Source organism: Malaclemys terrapin, chromosome 2 (assembly GCF_027887155.1).
Source record: "Malaclemys terrapin pileata isolate rMalTer1 chromosome 2, rMalTer1.hap1, whole genome shotgun sequence".
Classification (NCBI taxonomy): Eukaryota; Metazoa; Chordata; order Testudines; family Emydidae; genus Malaclemys; species Malaclemys terrapin.
The window spans coordinates 284,994,382-285,009,294 of NC_071506.1; the positions used below are offsets into that span (position 1 = coordinate 284,994,382).

At 50.5% G+C, this 14,913-nt stretch overlaps 1 protein-coding gene across 1 annotated transcript; it reads left to right on the top strand.

The window, feature by feature from the left end:
- The first annotated feature begins 477 nt into the window (after positions 1-477).
- On the top strand, positions 478-977 carry LOC128830971 (histone H2A-like). The gene has a single exon (XM_054016967.1). It carries the CDS (start codon positions 487-489, stop codon positions 913-915), a length of 429 nt encoding a protein of 142 aa, XP_053872942.1. The 5' UTR covers positions 478-486; the 3' UTR covers positions 916-977.
- Positions 978-14,913: the final 13,936 nt, after the last annotated feature.

Below are 14,913 nucleotides of genomic sequence, written 5' to 3' on the forward strand. Positions count from 1 at the left end.
TGTTTACAACTCGGTCTTTTCCATCTCCAACTTGTGTAGCTCAGTGATGAGGAGACCTCCGCTAGGAGTGCGCAGGGAAGTGTTTGAGAAGGAAGTATTTGCTAGCGGAAGACAACATCTTCCCACCCCTCTGCCCATGAGGTGTGTAAACGTGATGAGTTAAAGGAATTATCCTGTAAATTAAGATCATACTACACAAGAGCTTGTCTAAAAAGACCTAGGTTCCTCCTCACCTCTCCCTTGAAGCTGCAAAGGTCAACAGGCTGTTAATGAAAATGACATCATAAAGAAAGGAAATATCCCCATTGGCTAATAAAAGATCTTGCTTCCCATTGGTTCATACCTGACGAATCAAAATGTAAGGTTGCCATCCTTCCTCCCTCCCTTCCCCCCATCACCACAGTGTTGAATCCTCAATCTGAGCCTCTTTCGCTCATCTTGCTGTTTACCGCAGGGAGGGCCACTGAGCGGCAGGAATTTGCAATCATGTCTGGGCCGGGAAAAACCAGGGAGGCCCCTCAGGCAAACTCCAAGTCCCAGTCTTCTCGGGAGAAGTTGCAGTTCCCTGTGGACCATATAGAGAAGATGCTGTGTCAAGGACACTGCATCAAGCGGATCAAAGGTGGAGCACTGGTTTACCTGGCTGCCGTGATTGAGTACCTGACCACTGAGCTCTTGGCACTGGCTGGGAACGCCACCCGGGACGACCCGAGGAGATGTATCACGCCGCGGCATCTGTGGCTTGCCATCCGCCGTAACAAGGACCTGCACAAGCTGCTGCTGGCTGGCGGTGCTGTCTTCCAGGGGGGAATCCTACCCAACAGCCAGGCCATGCTGCTGAAGGTCAAGAGCAGCAAATCCTCCAGGAACAAGAGTCTTCGCCTGCCGGGGGATAACACCCTCCAGGAGAAATAGGAGTGACTTTGACCCTTCCCTTTCACAGCCACCCACGTGCTCTATTAAAAGATACAAACCCAGCACTGCTTTTCATTGCCAGGGATGGATTCATAAAAGTGTATACGGAGAAGAGAAAGAGGGCGCCACGTGGGATGTATCTGAGCCCGGGAGGCGTGATGTCCTGAGTTCTAATCCCAGTTTTGCAGTCGGGCCTTGGGCAAATCCCCTAATCTGTGTCTCACAGCTTCCCTATCTGTAAAAGGGTGAACCACTGGTCTTACCCACTATGGCCATTCTACTGTTCTTATATATAACCCAGATGCAGCTGCCCCTGCTGTAACCCACTAGACCCCACTCCCCTCCGAGAGCTGGGCTAGGGCATGTGCTGTGAGCAAACCCCTGGTTCAAAATTTGATGTGGGGGGGCAGGAGCCCCCCCTGCCTTTCCCTAAATGGTGCCCCTGCACTAGACCCCACTCCCCTCCCAGAGCTGGGCTAGAACCCAGGAGTCCTGACGGGGTCTCTCTCTCTCTCTGCAGAGTTAGTAACAAAGTAAGAATATACATTAAAATTTTAAATCTAATCGGTGTCCCTTCAGTGACTGGCCACAAGATGTCAGAACATGTTATATTAGAGCTGAGTGGGTCTAACAGTTATTTAAATGTTCTTTCTTTTATCTAGGAATTAGATACAAGGCTCCTGTCAGTTAATTGTTAAATTATCTGCCAGAAAACTAGAGTTTTCAGGTGCCTACATACTACATACAAACTAGAGTTTTCAGGTGCCTCCTGCTACATAGCCCCTGGAATCACAGTTAAAGTTGCACCCCCTTCACCAAACTCTGAAATGGTGCCCCTGATTTTCTCCCTCCTCTCCCCTGAATTCACCAGAGGAAGCTTGGATTTCCCAGCTGGGAGCTGGCAAAGCAGCCAGTGTAATAGACACGCCGGGCTGAGCCAGGTCCTTCTCTCTCCTGGCCTGAGGGCCGTAGCAGAGACGGTGCCAGGATCTCAGGGGTGAGTGGAGAGGAGGAGCAGCGGGGCAGGAGGGAGCTGGGGCTGGATGGTGGCGGGTTGGGCTGGAGGCAGAGATGGGATGTCGGGTTGTCTCTATGGGGGAGCGACGGGCAGAGGAGACCCTGCAGCTCTACCCTCGGTGCACAGAGCCCTGTCACTGCAGGGCCCACCCAGCGCCCCGGGTCGGGCACCTTGGCAATAACAATAGGAGGATGCCAGCCTCCTTCATCAGCCCCAGCCCCGCTAACTGCCATCTGCTGTACGTGAACCTGCCCGCTTGGTGCTCGCTGGCCAGGCTATTTCTACCTCTCCTCCACTGGCTTGGGAGCGCTGCTCCCATCGGCACCCGGGCCTGGGAGGGGGTGAAAAGAAGAGGCACAAATAAAAGGCGCCCGCAGCACTTCGGCCTGAGAAGGGCCTTGGCTGCCAGCAGCACCTCCAGCTGGGAGCACGGGGCGAGCTGGCCCTGCTGCGGACAGGCCTCTGAGCGCTCGACTGTGTGCCGTCCAAGGAGACGGAGGGGAGGGAATAACCTGCGCCAGGCGCAGGACAGGGGACCAAGGGGCGCTCCGGTCTCCCATCCCTCGGTGCGTTGCCAGCGCAGCCAAGCACCGCTGCCGTCCGTGTTCCCCACTCCTCGGCCCGCGGGACCCCACTTTTCTGTATGTGAAGGGAGAGGCCTGGTGCCACAGGCTGGCTGGCCCTTTAGGGAAAGTCTGGTCCAGTCTGACCTGTGACAGATCACCTCCCCCAGCTGATCCCGATTGGCTAGGGAGCAGGCGGCCCTGGTCAGTTACTAAACCCAGCTGAGAAGGGGTCCTGCAATGCCGACAAAGGGCGAGATTGCTCAGTTAGTGCGAGGAGCCGTGGAAGGCTCTGGGGACCGGCCCTGGAAGAGGGGAGGCTCCCTGAGGAAGCCCTGAGAGAGGAGCAGAAAGAACTGGGTGCTGAGCCCACAAGAGGCCAAGGCCCTTCCGTTGATGCTGCCCCTGGGACTGTTGTCTAAGTGTGTGTCCGGCGCAGAGAGAGACCAGTGTCTGGGAGAGTCTCCCCCAGAGGAAAGGCAGGCCTGAGGCAGGGAGCGCTGGTGAGGGGTAACTAGCTAAACCCGAGTAGAAGGATGGGCCCAGCCCAAGACTGGGATGGAGGCTCTTCTGTTGATTTTGTTATATTTGTTTGGGAATGTTGGTTTCCTGGGAGGGGTGGAACTTCAGATGAGGGGTAAGTCGTCACAGCATCAGACCACGTGGGAGGCAGTGGCCAACCATGGACTGAGGGAAACTGAGGCAGGGTGAGTAATGTCACAGGGGGCACTGCAGAGGCTGACTCTGCCACAGCTGGCCTGTGCATGTGTCTGGGTCCCAGGATTTTTGCAGAGTGTTTTAAGGAGACACAAACTCCTTAAAACAGCTGGGGGGAGGGATAGTTCCGTGGTTTGAGCATTGGCCTGCTTAAACCCACGGTTATGAGTTTAATCCTTCAGGGGGTCACTTAGGGGTCTGGGGCAAAATCACTACTTGGTCCTGCTAGTGAAGGCAGGGGGCTGGACTTGATGACCTTTCCAGGAAATAGGATATCTCTATTTAATTAAAAAAAAAAAAAAAAGAGTAACTTCAATAGCAGTAGTAGGCCAGCCAGTTGAGGGGGACATGACACATGCTTCACCAGTGGATTGCATAGGCATCTCTACATGGCTGTCAAGTATCAGGGGGTAGCCGTGTTAGTCTGAATCTGTAAAAGGTAACAGAGTGTCCTGTGGCACCTTTGAGACTAACAGAAGTATTGGGAGCATAAGCTTTCGTGGGTAAGAACCTCACTTCTTGCATCTGAAGAAGTGAGGTTCTTACCCACGAAAGCTTATGCTCCCAATACTTCTGTTAGTCTCAAAGGTGCCACAGGACCCTCTGTTGCCTTCTACATGGCTGAAATTTTTATTTTCCAGCTTGGATCTATTGATGTGGGAAACGTTTTGGATTTTTTTCCCTTTACAGATGTGGTTCAAGGATGAACTAATCGAGAAGCACAGTGATGGAGCAGTCTGCCTAGACATTTAATAAAAGTATAACCCCAGTAAGAGTTGGAAGTTCAAACCAGAGACGTTACCCGTTAGGCTACACAGTCCTTTGGTACAACTGACCCACATTTACCGGCCCGAAAACTAGGGTTACCATATTTCAGCGAGCAAAAAAGAGGACGGGAGAAGCCCCGCCCTAGCCCCGCCCCTGCCCCTCCCACTTCCCGCCCCCCCTGACCTCCCAACCCTCCCCCCGTTCCTTGTCCCCTGACTACCCCCTCCTGGGACCCCTGCCCCTAACTGCCCCCCAGGACTATCTAAGCCTCCCTGCCTCTTGTCCCATGACTGCCCCAACCTTTATCCACACCCCCACCCTCAGACAGACCCCTGGGACTCCCACGCCCCATCCAACCACTCCCCACCCCCTGACAGCCCCCCCCCAGAACTCCCAACCCATCTAAACCCCTCTGCTCCCTGTCCCGACTGCTCCGATCCCTCTCCCCACTCCTGCCCCCTGACAGCTCCCCCCCAGAACTCCCAACCCATCTAAACCCCTCTGCTCCCTGTCCCCTGACTGCTCCGATCCCTCTCCGCACTCCTGCCCCCTGACAGCCCCCCCCCAGAACTCCCAACCCATCTAAACCCCTCTGCTCCCTGTCCCCTGACTGCTCCGATCCCTCTCCCCACTCCTGCCCCCTGACAGCTCCCCCCCAGAACTCCCAGCCCCCTACCCCCCCGCTCCTTGTCCCCTGACTGCCCCCTCCTGGGACCCCTGCTCCTAACTTCCCTCCAGAACCCCACCCCCTACCTAAGACTCCCTGTTCCTTGTCCCCTAACTGCCCCCTCCTAAGACCCCCCCCCCAACTGCCCACCAGGACCCTACCCCCTACCTGTACCCTGACTGCCCAAAACTTTCTCCACTCCCCCCAAAAAGCCCCCCCCCCGTTTCTTGACTGCCCCCTCCAGAACCTCCCTGCCCCTTCTCCTGCCCCCCTTACCCTGCTGCTCAGAACAGGGTGTTGGGCTCTGTGCGAGCCGGACACGTGGCTAAGCTCCCCAGCACAACAAAACCGGGTCCCTGGCCCTGCACAACAAAACCCGGTCCCTGCTCCGGACCGGGTTGCAGGGGAAAGCTGCCCTTGTATCAGCACAAAGTGCTCTCGCTCCCGTTTTGCTACCCTGCATGGCAGTAACCGCTCCCAGTTGCAAAAGGGGAGGGCTGCACTTTGTGCTGAGACACTTGCTCAGAATGCAGGGCGGAGCTCCTCTCCAGCTGCTCCGGAGTCCAGCCCGGGACTTTCCTGCAGCCCTCCCAGCCGCTCCGGGGGAGGGGGGAAATCCCGGACATTGTGAGTGCTTTACAAATTCCCCCCGGACGCTATTTTTAGCACAAAAAGGAGGACATGTCCGGGTAAATCCGGACGAATGGTAACCCTACCGAAAACCACTAAAGGGAAGTGCCCTGAATGCAACAGAAACACATTGAGAAATTCCACTTTAAAAAATCCAAACCAAAGAGCGGGGCTACAAAGTAATTTCCCTGGGCCAGGCTGAGACCCATGTCCCTGCACAAGCCCCTGCAAAGAAGTCAGCACTCACTGTGTGCTTTTGCTTCTGCAACACAAAGAGCTTCTTTAAACGTCTGCAATAAAGGGGAAGGGCCAGGTCTTGGCACAGCAGCTCTGAGCCAGGGGAGACCTAGGAATCTTCCACATGCCGCTCAAGCCCTACGGGGTGGATTTCACCCAGCACAAGTAACGCAGCAGGGCACTGAGGGATGCAAGAGTCCAAAGGGAAGAAATGTTCCTCTCGGGGCCTTCTTCCTGGGTCGGTCCTGGGGCCGGTTTTGTTTAATAGCTTTATTAATGATCTGGAGGATGGTGTGGACTGCACTCTCAGCAAGTTTGCAGATGACACTAAACTGGGAGGAGCAGGGCTGGCTCTAGCAAGAGCGGGGCCCGATTCCTGGGGGCGGGGCTTGCTGCAAGCCCCGCCCCCAGGACCCGAGCCGCGGGGGGGGACACGGACCCAAGCCGCGCCGCGGGGGGGGGGGATGGGGGGGGACGACCAGAGCCACGGGGGGACGGGGACGGGGGGACCCGAGCCGCGCCGCGAGGGGGGGGGAGCCGCGCCGGTGGGCCGGGGGGGGAGCGGGGCCGGGGGGGAGCCGAGCCGCGCCGCGGGGGGGCCAGGGGGAGCCGTGCCGCGGGGGGACCGGGGGGAGCCGAGCCGTGCTGAGCCGAGCCGCGGGGGGGGCCGGGGGGAGCCGAGCCGCGCCGAGCCGAGCCGCGCCGAGCCGAGCCGCGCCGAGCCGAGCCGCGGGGGGGGCCGGGGGGAGACGAGCCGCGCCGCGGGGGCTGCGCCGGGGAGGGGGGGGGAAATCCGAGCCGCGGGGACCAGGCTGGAGCTGGGCCCCGGAGGCCGGGCTGGAGCCAAGCCGGGCCAGAGCCGCTGGGGCCTTCGGAACGGGCCGCGCCTCCCCGGAGCCCTTCTCCCGCCCCCACCCTAGCTTACCTCGTGCTGCCGGCCGGCCGGCCCCTGCTTAGTCTCAGACTTCCCGCGAATCTCTGATTCGCGGAAAGCAGGGGAGGGGGCGGGGCGTGCAGGGGAGGGGAGGAGGGGGAAGTGAGCTGGGGGGCCGGGCGGACAGCTGCAGCGCGGGGCCCTCTTGGCGCGGGGCTCAATTCAGCCGAATCGGCTGAATCGGCCTAAAGCCGGCCCTGGGGAGGAGTGGTAGATACGCTGGGGGGTAGGGATAGGATACAGAGGAACCTAGACAAATTAGAGGATTGGGCCAAAAGTAACCTGATGAGGTTCAAGAAGGACAAGTGCAGAGTCCTGCACTGAGGACGGAAGAATCCCATGCACTGTTACAGACTAGGGACCGAATGGCTAGGAAGCAGTTCTGCAGAAAAGGACCTAGGGGTTACAGGGGATGAGAAACTGGATATGAGTCAACAGTGTGCCCTTGTAGCCAAGAAGGCTAACGGTATTTTGGGCTGTATAAGTAGGGCATTGCCAGCAGATTGAGGAACGTGATCGTTCCCCTCTATTCGACATTGGTGAGGCCTCATCAGGAGTACTGTGTCCAATTTTGGGCCCCACATTACAAGAAGGATGTGGAAAAATTGGAAAGAGTCCAGCGGAGGGCAACAAAAATGATTAAGGGGCTGGAGCACATGACTTATGAGGAGAGGCTGAGGGAACTGGGATGGTTTAGTCTGCAGAAGAGAAGAATGAGGGGGGATTTGATAGCTGCTTTCAACTACCTGAAAGGGGGTTCCAAAAAGGATGGATCTAGACTGTTCTCAGTGATACCAGATGACAGAACAAGGAGTAATGGTCTCAAGTTGCAGTTGGGGAGGTTTAAGTTGGATATTAGGAAAAACTTTTTCACTAGGAGGGTGGTGAAGCACTGGAATGGGTTACCTAGGGAGGATTTTACATGTAGGAGGTAAAACTCTGAACCTTTCTCCCTTTAATCTGTCTTCTTCCATTGGTAGCTGATGATGTGGGGGAATGGTGTCGTTACAACCTGGTTGCATGGGGAAATGCTGGTTTAAGCGGGTGTCTTCTTGCAGCATCCTTTCGAGGTAGTGAGATGTGCGTATCAAGCTGATATGCTGGGGAAGTTGTTGTCACAAGCGGGGGTTTTCACCAAGAACCTTGTTCTTCTGCTGTCACAAGATGAAATCTGGGCTCTGTCACCCTCGGTGTCCCAGCTGAGTGTAGGAAGGATATGGGGACTGGAGAAGACAGGTGGTCCCAGAGCTCTCTGGACTCTAGCCCATTCAGGGCAAGCACCTAGAAATGGACCCATCATTTAACCAATCATTTGGGGAGGGATAGCTGAGTGGTTTGAGCATTGGCCTGCTAAACCCCAGGTTGTGAGCTCAATCCTTCAGGAGGCCACTTAGGGGTCTGGGACAAAATCAGTACTTGGTCCTGCTAGTGAAGGCAGGGGGCTGGACTCAATGACCTTTCAAGGTTCCTTCCAGTTCTAGGAGATTGGGATATCTCTATTAATTAATTTTTTTATAGACAGTTTTGCTTAGAAGGCGCAGCGCCTTGGTAAGCCCAGATAGAGAAGGTTGCAGCCCATGGATCTCTGTGGCTGGGTCCACATCAGAAAGGAATGAACATAATTGTTTGGCCAATGGAAGGTAGCAGCAGGATTTTCTGATCACCGCAGCTAGTTGAAACTCAAGAGCAATGAGTAACCAAGCAGGATTCTGCTTTGAGTGGCAGGGTAAATATACTCTGTCAGTGAAGGGCAAGGTCACCTTTGCAAACAGTTCCTCAAAACATTTCTCCTGTCCACTTGCATCAGGGCGGCTCTAGGCACCAGCAAAGCAAGCAGGTGCTTGGGGCGGCAAATTTGCAGGGGCACAAGAATCCAGCCTGGGAGCTGAGAACCAACAGGGGTCCCTGGGAGCTGTAGTTCCTTGGTTAGCTCCCTGCCTCTAGAGCCAGCCCAGGAGCAGGGAAAGAACTACATTTCCCAGCATTCCCTCAGCCACAATTAACAGGAAAGGGAGGGGGAAGGAGTGTGGACCTGAAACGGCATGCTGCAACTTGCTGTGAATGGTAGGGACAGAGCCAGCTCTAGGTTTTTTGCTGCCCCCCCCACCCACTCCAGCCCTGGGCTCCCCCCCCCGCATCCCTGTGTTGCCCCAGCCCTGGACTCTCCCCTGCCCACACCCCCTGCTGCCCCAGCTCTGGCCCCCACCTGCACCCCCCTGCCTCCCCAGCCCTGGGCTCTCACCCTCCCCCCCGCACCTCCTGCCGCCCCAGCCCTGGGCTCTTCTCCCCCCGCCCCCCCCGCATCCCCTGCTGCCCCAGCCCTGGGCTCTTCCCCCTGCACCCGCACCTCCTGCTGCCCCAGCCCTGGGCTCTCCCCCCCCCCCCCCGCACCTCCTGCCGCCCCAGCCCTGGGCTCTCCCCCAAAGAAAGAATTGGGTGAACTAAATGGACAGTGCACCTCTCTATCTGATGCCTAGCAAGGGAGATCCCACTAGAATTTAAAATGAAAAGTAAGGGAGGGGAGGCTCTACTAGGACCTGGGCAGCCTTAGATACAGTACCAGGCACGTAGGAGGATTTACACTTCCGAGCCATGGAAGCAGAAATTGACTTTTCTTTTCCAGATTTAGCTAATATTCAGAAAGGGAATCTAGCACCTGCCTTCCAGATTTAAACACCCTCAACATTCAGGAGTGCTCAAGCTCAGTTTGGGCAGCTGTTACTTCATTTCTCTCAAATCAAATCTACTGATCCACTGTAACTTGCTGTAGAAAAAGTAGAATAAATTGAGCAAGAAATGCTTCCCAGTGGTTATTAGGACTGGAATTGCTATTTTCAACAGCCATTGCTTTTTTTTTTTTTTTTTTTTTTTTTTTAGTTTTTGTTAGTAGTAATTTTGTTGTTCCCCTCTGGACTCTCTCCTATTCGCCCACATCTTTTCTAAAGTGCGGCTCCCAAACCTAGACACAGAACTTCAACTGAGACCTCACCAGTGCCAAGCAGAGCCAAACCAGCACCGCCCTGGTCTGACATACAACATACCTGGTAATCCCCCCTAGACAGCCTGTTTCACAACTGCACCTCATTGTTGGCTCCTAGTCAACTTGTGATCCACTTGAACTCCCAGATCCATCTCAGCAGCACTTCTCCCTAGCCAGTTATTCCCCACATTGTATTATGCATTTGATTTTCCCTTCTAGAGTGAAGTACTTTGCACTTGTCTTTATATTGATCACCTCTATATTCATACTAGTGCTCCATACATCTACTCTTAACAGGGTTATTGTATATACTTAGGCTGGGAAGGAATAGATTTTTCTCAATAAATGTTGGTAAATATTGATTTCACCATATGCACACAAACCAATGAAAAAAATGTTGCCATCAATAATAATTGAAATTTACAGACAGGCAAAGTAAGAAAAATTGCAGCTTCAGAATGTATTCGAGTTCGATTTAAGGATATTTGTTTTATCTATTGTGACAAGTGATGTTGACAATTTGTGTTTTAACAGTTATAAAGCTTTAACTTTTTGAATCTCTGTGTCGACTGTCATTAAAAATAATGTCTGACCTCCCAATGTCTGATCCCCATAATTTCCTGCAATTGTAAAGGTTTAAACATTTAAAATAAAAAAGTATTAAAAATAAACATCGATATTATCAATTAAAATGATAAAAAAATGAAAAATCAAATTCTGACAAGGCTCTATATACTTGTTATACAGCTTTATTCTCAATCATCTTGTTGTCACCTTGTGCTGGTCCCCATCTGTTTGTCATCTGTATCATTGTCTCTTATTTTAAGCTTACATTACAAGCTCCTTTGGCCAGAGGTTGGGTTTTTTTCTTTTGTTTTGTTCTATGTTGGTACAGCACCTAACAGAATGGGGTTGGGATTAAGCCCAATACTAATGAATTAATGAAGTAGTATCAATAATAATGCTCATGTGATGTTACTCCCACCAATGCCATATATTTCAGAGGGGTAGTCGTGTTAGTCTGTTTCAGCAAAGACAACGCGGAGTCCTGTGGCACCTTAAAGACTAACAAATGTATCTGGGCATAAACTATCGTGATACATTTGTTAGTCTTTAAGGAGCCACAGGACTCCTCGTTGTCAATGCCATATAGTGATTTTATAGGTTTACTTACAGCATCGCTAGACATTTATCATAGATTTTAAGGACCAGAAAGGACAATGAGATCATTTAGTCTGACTGATTAACTCAGGTCACAGTCCTATACAGTTATCCTCGGTATTAAGCCCATTAACTGGCATTTTATTAAGTGTATCTTCCGGAGAGCCATCGGGTCTTGATTTCACAGCCGCTCTAGCTGGATAAACCGTCACTTCCCATGGTAGTTCATTCCAGCCGTTAACCACCCTCCCTGTTGAAAATGTGAGCCTCATGACTAATCTGAATTGGACTAGTTTTACTTTGAGTATCACGATATAGTGTTCATTAGAACTGGGGGGAGAGGGGAGTTGGACCAAAATCCTTTTTTTCTGAGCAAAGCAGATTTGGGTTAACAGAAATATTTGACAGAATCTGTCAAATGAGCTGGATTGTTTTGCTTTGATCTAAAACCTCAAAAATCTAAAAGGTCTAAATATTTTAAGTTTCCCATTTAAAAGACTTTTTGTTTCAAAATTTCAAAAAAAAAAACAAGAAATCAGTTATTCACAGAGTTCTTTTGATCATACACTTTTTTCCCCTCATCATTGCTATATACTGATTAGCCCTATTCTCACCACTGACACAATTCTATTGCTTTAGGGCTGGTCGACACGGAAACTGACGCTACAGCCATTTAATGTAACTCCCTATATGGCCTTTGGGCTTGTCTTCACTACCGCCCGGATCGGCGGGTAGAAATCGATCTCTCGGGGATCGATTTATCGCGTCTCGTCGGGATGTGACAATCGATCCCCGAATTGACGCGCGTACTCCACCAGCCCAGGTAGGAGTAAGCGCCGTCGACGGGGGAGCCGCCGTCCTCACAGTGGGGTAAGTCGGCTCAGATACGTCAAATTCAGCTACGCTATCCCCGTAGCTGAATTTGTGTATCTGAAATCGATCGCCCCCCCGTAGTGCAGCCGTAGCCAAATAAGAATGCCATTTTCTGGTTTAGTTTAAGCCAGTAAGTTAAGAGTGTCCATACCAGGATAGCTCTAGTGCCTTAAATTCACTTATTATCTTGCTCAGGAATAACTTCCCAATGCAAACAAGCCTGTTCTCACCAACAGTGATTTAGAGCTTTACTTTCACCCCTCCATGCAGAGGTGGGACACTGAACAGCAAGGTTTAGCAGTGGGGAAATGAATTTATTTGATGTTTTTCCATCCCGAAGAACCCAATACAATTGGGCAAACATTCTGGTGTAGCTGAATATGCACTTTTCTCTGAAAAAAAGTTTCAGCCAAAGAATTTTGGCCAGCTGTAGTTAGGATACTTTCTACCCCATAGAAATGCCTTACACTTAAACTCTGGAGTACTGTGTCCAATTTTGGACCCCACACTACAAGAAGGATGTGGAAAAATTGGAAAGAGTCCAGCGGAGGGCAACAAAAATGATTAAGGGGCTGGAGCACATGACTTATGAGGAGAGGCTGAGGGAACTGGGATGGTTTAGTCTGCAGAAGAATGAGGGGGGATTTGATAGCTGCTTTCAACTACCTGAAAGGGGCTTCTAAAGAGGATGGATCGAGACTGTTCTCAGTGGTACCTGATGACAGAACAAGGAGCAATGGTCTCAAGTTGCAGTTGGGGAGGTTTAGGTTGGATATTAGGAAACACTATTTCACTAGGAGGGTGGTGAAACACTGGAATGGGTTACCTAGGGAGGTGGTGGAATCTCCTTCTTTAGAGGTTTTTAAGGTCAGGCTTGACAAAGCCCTGGCTGGGATGGTTTAGTTGGGAATTGGTCCTGCTCTGAGCAGGGGGTTGGACTAGATGACCTCCTGAGGTCCCTTCCAACCCTGATATTCTATGATTCTATATATTGCGGTATTAATATTAACGGAATACATGGGCCAAGCAACTAGCTACATTTCAGGGCCCTGGGGATGGTCCAGTTGGAAGTAGAAACTGATGGGCTCTAGTATTTTGTTTTAATGCAGTCTTCTGTTTCTCTGAACTCAGGAGGGCCTAAGAAAGAAAGGACCAATTTTTTTTTACTTTACCACCCCCAGCTTATGTAGCCAGCAGTGACAGAAGCTCTCTCTAGCTTTTCCCAGGGTTATGCTGTGCTCATGCCTACTGCTTGACTTTCTCACTCTTTAGTTAGTTGAGATGGTCTGGAAGTGTTATTACTGCTCCTATTGTTGTTGAAGTCGGATCCTGTTTTTAGAAGACAAAAGAAGACAAAGAAACACAAAAAGGAAAAGTCAAAAACAGCAAAGATAGAAAATGCAGCTTCTGTCTGTAGTGTTAACTTCACTGCTGTCTCACTTCTGGAGAAAAACAGGGATGGGACACAATCTTATTAGCCACTCTGCTCATGTTATTCCAGGCCAAGAAATGATCTGTGGAAACTGGTGTCCCATATTGCCTGTGTGAAGAACAATGTCAATTCTTCATCTAGCCATTAGTCCAGAGATACAGAACATGCCAACTGAGATTAAAATCTTTGTTATCAAATATATGTCACAGTGTACTCCTGGCAGCGATGGGGCTACCAGTGAGAATTGCTCTGATTCAGGGCAATGGGGGCAGCTCATCTGGAAACTAAAAGAAGGAGAATACAGAGGACACTTGAATTTATGCCCAACTACTGGAGACAACAAATCTTTGGGATTATCCCCAATCTCCAAAAGGATGTACAGGATTTTTAAGGATCTCATTTTTGCCTCGCCTGTGATTCTGAGTCTTGAGGTGCTGTCCCTAATGGCCACTGAAGCAAATATAAATACTCTGTATCATCAATACGCCAGTGTTTAGAGAGAAGAATGAAATAGCTCTCTCCACTGGTAAGTCTCACAAGTATGGCTCCAACCGAAGTGGAATAAACATTCTCTCTGATTATTCTTTTGCAGTTAGATTTTTCTGCACTCTGATTTTTGGCTATTTCAACCTTGTTTCTTTTGTTTTTGCTTCAGCATAAAAAACAGTTTCCTGACTGTTGGGGATATTTATTTTGGTAAGAACAAAACAGAGTAAGTGAGAAAATGGAAAATAAGGCATTTGGATGTCTAATCTTTTATGTTTTGTGTAACTTAGTCAGTCGAAAAGACTTTCACTTTTCCTTAAATGCCAATAATTTTGTTAAGTGGTTTTATTACTGGTTTAAGGGCATGGAATGACTTCCATAGGGCTGGAAGTTCTCAGTCTATACACAGAATATGTGCAGCCTAAATCAGATCCAATACATCCATGGTCTTCAGATATTCTCCGCAGCTCAGAATTCACATTCGGAGGAAGGGAAAACAGGGATGAGTCTGTGGGAAGGGTGAAAAGCGCTTTCCTCACGGTGCCTGTTCTGAGACCAAAAATAGGATTTCAATTCCAATAGCCTCCAACAGCCCCTTAGCCAGCAAGGGGTCAGATCTCCAAATGGTGTCAGTCAGTACAGCTCTGTTGGAATTAATGGGTCAAAGTTTCAGCTGGTGTAAGTGGGCCATAGTTCCACTGAAGTCACTGTAGATTGGAGGCATGTAATTAATCTATCGAATCTGTCCTCATATACCCTTCTATCTAACTATCTGCTTAATCATCCAAAAAAGGATTTGACATGGGTATGAATATTAAGAATATTTGTATTTTACAGTGGAATGGAGATGTTTAAAGATATAAAACCTCAGGCTTTGGGACGTGGGGCTTGAAGCAGATTACTGTATAGACTGAGGGGGAAACTCCCCCCATTATGTGAGTCCATAATGCTTATGATGGTGGCTTGCACCTAACTCTGAAGCATACTGTAATGACTACCACAGTGAAGATATAGATCATTGGGGGACCTGTTCTGGAAATTCCTGGGTTCTGTATATTTAATTTAAATAATTTAACTTTTTAAACCCCTGACGCAGGTAACATGACAGAAGGAACTGGCGGGATTGAGAGCAGTTTGTTAATAATTAGGAATTACCCAAGCTATTTTCAGGTAACTTTCTATCTAGACTAAAAATCCGAAACAGGAACGAGATACTTCATCGCCATTGGCATACAGCTCATATTAATTTCAGCAACGGTGCTGACCGCGTACTGTTCTCATGCACACAGAGTAGCTCGGCTGAAGTCATTGGGCTAATGGGCTAAGCCCATTCCCTGTTTTCTTAGCCACACTGTATTGACAAGTATCAGAAGGGTATCCGTGTTACTGTTTTGACAGTGAGGGAGACTAAGCACTGGAACAAACTTTTTGCAAGAGAGAGATCTCTCTTTCTTGAACTCAAATGGATTATGTAAGGGGTAATTGGAGGTGGGGTTTATTTGTTCTGCGAAGACAAGGGGACAGAATTCCTC

Excerpts from the sequence above, each read along its gene's own strand:
- LOC128830971 (XM_054016967.1), top strand. The coding sequence starts at position 487 with ATGTCTGGGCCGGGAAAAACCAGGGAGGCCCCTCAGGCAAACTCCAAG.